General features: G+C 46.3%; 1 protein-coding gene across 1 annotated transcript; it reads left to right on the top strand.

Moving 5' to 3' along the window:
• The first annotated feature begins 499 nt into the window (after positions 1-499).
• Positions 500-2,341, top strand: LOC143563450 (uncharacterized). Its single transcript, XM_077050986.1, has one exon. It carries the CDS (start codon positions 500-502, stop codon positions 2,339-2,341), a length of 1,842 nt encoding a protein of 613 aa, XP_076907101.1.
• Positions 2,342-5,228: the final 2,887 nt, after the last annotated feature.

Here is a 5,228-nt window from a genome sequence, read left to right as displayed (position 1 = left end):
TTTAATTTAATTAAGTAATTAATTTAATTAATTATTAGTTTTTAAAATAAAATAAATAAAAAATCCAAAAAATATATTTTCTTAATTATTACTTTAAATTAGCTTTTAGAACTAGTCTCGTTAATTAAATAGTGTCTCTAGGGTTCGATATTCTCGGTCTTCCCGTAGCTATTCTACACCCGATAGGTTCACTTGCCTGTTGCTAGTGGTTTGGTTTAGGGTATTCCAGGTTTTTATTACTCGTTCTGCTTGGTCATTATTTGCTAAAATTTTATATACCACTTTGCGTACATCAAGTTTTTGGCGCCGTTGCCGGGGACACTTGATAATAGCGAACTAGTTTCTATTTGCTTTATTTGTTTTTAGTTTTAGTTTTAGTTAATTAGTTTTATTTTATTTTATTATTTAATTGCTCTTGATTGCTATTTGTGCCTTGACTGTAATTTGTGTGCTCTAGGGATAAGCTTGGGTCCTTACTCTTATTCTTGTTTTTCAGTGTATGCGACGTACACGTTCACTAGGACCACCAGAGTTCACTGCTTCAGACGAACTCGAGAGAGATTTTCGTGAGCGACGTAGGGAGTTTCGGGAGATTGCACGTGCTCTACGCAAAAGCAAGGCACACGTCTCTGATTCCACTTTAGATATGGGTGACGCTAACCCACCTAGGCGTACGGTTCACTCGAGAGCGAATGAGGGAGTTATGGGGAGACGGTCTGCTATCACACGTCCGGTGATGCCCGATGCTAATAACTGGCAGATTCCAACCAACGTCATGAATTCCATCACTAATTCTGCCCCATTTCACGAACTTGAAGACGAGGACGCGCTTGGCCATCTGAATAAATTCATTCGTATTTGCGACACTTTCAATATTGCCAACGTCCCTCGTGCTTCTATCTACCTTCATCTTTTTCCATTTTCTCTAGAGGGTCGTGCTTCGTCGTGGTTGGAAAACCTTCCCCCTCGGTCCATCACTACCTTGGATGATCTTCAAGCTGAATTCCTTAAGAAGTATTTCCCGCCATCTAAAGCCTCGCGACTTCGTGATCAGATCTGTTCCTTCCGCATGGACCCTGACGAGCCATACCCTTTGGCTTGGGAAATGTTCCATAATCTGCTTAGTAGATGCCCCCAACGTGGTCTACTTGAATGGGCTGTAGTCGAGAAATTCTATAACGGGCTGACCTTTGAGATGCAGAAGAGATTCAATACGTCAGCTGGAGGAAACATGTTAGAGAAGCTGGATATAGATGAGTGTGAGTCTTTATTTGAGAGTTTCACCCTAGCCGAGCAGCAGGAGCCGTCCGCCCGAGGTGCTTCTAAAACCACCACCTCTTCCGCTCGAGGCATCTATCAGGTCTTGAATGATACTACCATCGCGGCTGCCTTAGAGGCAATGCAGAAGGATATCCGAGAGTTGAAGAAAATCGCTCAGAAATGCGAAATCTGTCGCGAGGGGCACGATACAGTTGATTGTCCGGTCGATCAACAGGAGAAGGTGGACTACTTGGGTAATCAGAATCAAGGAGCGAATGCTTACGGTAACTCAGGATGGAGAAATAACTCCAACTATGGTTGGAGGTCAGGAGGTAATGCTCAGGGTTTTCAGCAGAGGCAGGAGCATGTTAGTGACCCAGAGGCAGTAGGAAGTTTGAGTGCGGGGAAGAGTAGCGGTATGGATCCAGATCTTAAAGAGCTTCTAACTAAGCAATCTACGATGCTTTCCCACCTTATTGACAGAGATAATAGCACACAGCAGAGACTGGCTGAGCACGACACCCTATTAAAGAACCAGCAGTCCTCGTTTTTGGAAATGTCTCGAAAGGTGGATGAGATGATGAAGCAGATGCTACCTAATAAACAGGTCGGAGCGTTTCAGGGCAGCACAGAGCTTAACCCGAAGACACATTTGAAGGCGGTGACCACCCGTAGTGGCAGAGGAGGTGATCGAGAGCGTTTGCCGGCAGATGATGAGGAGCCGGTGGACGAGGAGATAGAGATGGAGATTCCTGTGAGGACACACGAGAGGCGAGTCCCAGCAAGTACCGCGTCAAACGGTGGGCTCCTGCAGAGAAAGTTGTTGAGAAGAAGATTGAAGATAAGAAGAGTCCCAAAGTCTATCTTACTCGAGTTCCGTATCCTGCGGCAGAAGTATGCGCAGGAATATGGACATTTCTTGGACATGTTTAAACAGCTAAAAATCAATCTTCTGTTTGTCGAGGCACTCCAGCATATGCCTAAATATGCAAAATTCTTAAAAGATCTTCTTTCAAATAAGAAGAAGCTGGAGGGGCTTTCGACAGTATGTTTGAATGAAGAATGCTCTGCGGTAGTCTAGAACAAGTTGCAAGAGAAATTAGCAGACCCGAGACACTTCACGATTCCGTGTTTGTTTGGCAGCTCGACTGAGAGCTACGCGTTGGCCGATTTAGGTGCTAGAATTAATCCGATGCCGTATTCTCTGTATAAAAAGCTAGACCTTGTCGAGCCAGTCCCGACGCGCATGAGTTTATCCTTGGCCGACCGTTCGGTCAAATATCCGCGGGGAATTGTGGAAAACGTACTCGTTAAAGTCGATAAATTCGTTTTCCCTGTGGATTTTGTTATTCTTGACATGGAGGCTGACGATCAGGTCCCACTCATTTTGGGACGACCCTTCTTGCGTACTGTTAAAGCGCTTATTGACATCTTCGACGGCAAAATCACACTTCGTGTAGGGGAGGAGAACGTCACTTTCGATGTCGTCAAATCAATGAGGAACTCTGGTAGTCAGGACGATTCCGTTTACTTTCTTGACACGTTCATATCTCAGTTTGAGCGATGTCTTGACTACATCTCTGGAGCAGATTTGCTCAATCAGGAGGACGGGGTTGATGTTCCTTTGGAGCACGACCTGGGCATTCTTGTCAGCTCACCTCCTGAATACCCCGAGGTGTTCACGGTTGCCGATAGCACCGAGGGACCGAAGGAGAGACCATCTATTGAGGCACCACCGTCCCTCGAGCTTAAAGAGCTACCTCCTCACTTGGAGTATGCTTTCTTAGACGGTGATGCCGATTTGCCCGTCATCATTTCTTCTCAGTTGACGGATGATGAGAAGTCAAGGTTGGTTGATGTGCTCAAGGCACACAAACAGGCTATTGCGTGAAAACTCATGGACATTCAGGGCATTAGCCAGAACTTTTGCACGCACAGGATACTCATGGAGGATGAGTACAAGCCTGTAATCCAACCTCAGAGGAGGCTCAACCCTAACATGTCGGAGGTGGTCAAAAAGGAGGTTATCAAACTCCTCGACGCAGGTCTGATCTATCCCATCTCCGATTCTTCATGGGTGAGTCCCGTTCAGGTCGTCCCTAAGAAGGGAGGGATGGCAGTTGTCACTAACGAACGTAACGAGCTTATTCCGACTAGGACAGTCACAGGTTGGCGGGTATGCATCGACTATAGGAGGCTTAACGACGCTACTAGGAAAGACCACTTTCCTCTTCCGTTCATCGATCAGATGTTGGATCGTCTTTCGGGATGACAGTTTTACTGTTTTCTTGATGGATTTTCAGGTTATTTCCAGATCCCGGTCGCACATGAGGATCAGGAAAAGACCACTGTTACATGCCCATACGGTACCTTCGCGTACAAACGTATGCCTTTCGGTTTATGTAATGCTCCGGCTACTTTCCAGCGTTGCATGGTAGCGATATTCCAGGACATGATCGAGAGTTCCATGGAGGTTTTCATGGACGATTTTTCGGTATACGGGGACTCATTCGATCAATGTCTTTCTAATCTTGAGAGGATGATGAAGAGGTGCATAGAGACTAAGTTGATGCTGAACTGGGAGAAGTGCCACTTCATGGTGACTGCAGGCATTGTACTCGGGCACAAGATTTCACGCGACGATATTGAGGTAGACAGAGCTAAAATCGACACCATCAGTAGACTTCCTCCACCGACTAGTGTGAAATCCGTTCGTAGTTTTCTCAGGCATGCGGGTTTTTATCGTAGGTTCATTAGAGATTTTTCTAAGATCACCCGGCCCAAGACTCGTCTTCTAGAGAAGGACATCGCATTCGACTTCGATGCTGATTGTCTGAAGGCGTTTGAGTTTCTCAAGGGGCAGTTGGTTAACGCCCCTATCTTAGTAGCACCCAACTGGAGCTTACCCTTCGAGCTCATGTGCGACGCTAGTGATTTTGCAGTCGATGCTGTTTTAGGTCAGCGGAAGGACAAGCACTTCCATCCTATCTATTACGCGAGTAAGACCCTCAATGATGCTTAGGAGAATTATACGACTACTGAGAAGGAGCTTCTAGCAGTGGTCTTCGCGTTCGATAAATTCCGTTCATATCTCGTGTTGTCCAAAACCATCGTTTATACTGATCATGCGGCATTGCGATACTTGTTCGCCAAGAAAGATGCCAAGCCTCGCCTGATACGATGGATTCTCTTGCTTTCCGAGTTCGATATTGAGATTAGAGATTAAAAGGGAGCGGAGATTGTAGCCGCGGATCACTTATCACGTCTGGAGGATCCGAAGAGAGAGGAGATTAGAGAAGATGCCATCGGGGATAAATTTCCCCATGAGTCGTTGATGATGGTGAGAGTGAGATTTGAGAGAGAGCCAGTTTTATACGTGAGTGCTGAAGAGGAGGGTCTTCCATGGTTCTCCGACATTGCGAATTACCTGGCTGAAGGAGTAGTGGTCAAGGGCATGAGTTATCAGCAGAGGAGGAAGTTTTTCACAGATGCCAGCCACTACATATGGGATGCGCCGTATTTGTTTCGTGTAGGTGCCGATCGAGTGTTGAGAAGGTGTGTGAGTAGGGAAGAGGGCCGTGAAATTCTTAGGCATTGTCACGAGGGTTTAACTGGAGGCCACCATGGTTCTTCTTCCACCGCTAGGAAAGTTCTAGATTCTGGCTTTTATTGGCCATCAATTTTTAAAGACTCACACGAGTTTGTCAGACAGTGCGACGCATGTCAGCGCACTGGTAACATCTCATCCCGTAATGAGATGCCCCAAAACCCTATTCAGGTTTGTGAGGTTTTTGACGTTTGGGGCATTGATACGTTTGACGCATGTCAGCGCACTGGTAACATCTCATCCCGTTCCCTTCTTCTCGAGGGAACCGATACATTCTCGTGGCTATCGACTACGTTTCCAAGTGGGTTGAGGCTCAAGCCTTGCCCACTAACGACGCCCGAGTTGTAGTGGGATTCTTGAA

The sequence above is a fragment of the Bidens hawaiensis genome, unplaced genomic scaffold, assembly GCF_021521415.1.
Source record: "Bidens hawaiensis isolate Kalapana, Puna unplaced genomic scaffold, B.hawaiensis_p1.1 tig00021383_1, whole genome shotgun sequence".
In the NCBI taxonomy this organism is placed as follows: Eukaryota; Viridiplantae; Streptophyta; class Magnoliopsida; order Asterales; family Asteraceae; genus Bidens; species Bidens hawaiensis.
Note: the sequence above shows the minus strand (reverse complement) of the source record. Positions and strands in the feature narration are given on the sequence as shown.

What these genes read in the sequence shown, in the direction of transcription:
- LOC143563450 (XM_077050986.1), top strand. Translation starts at nt 500, where the DNA reads ATGCGACGTACACGTTCACTAGGACCACCAGAGTTCACTGCTTCAGAC.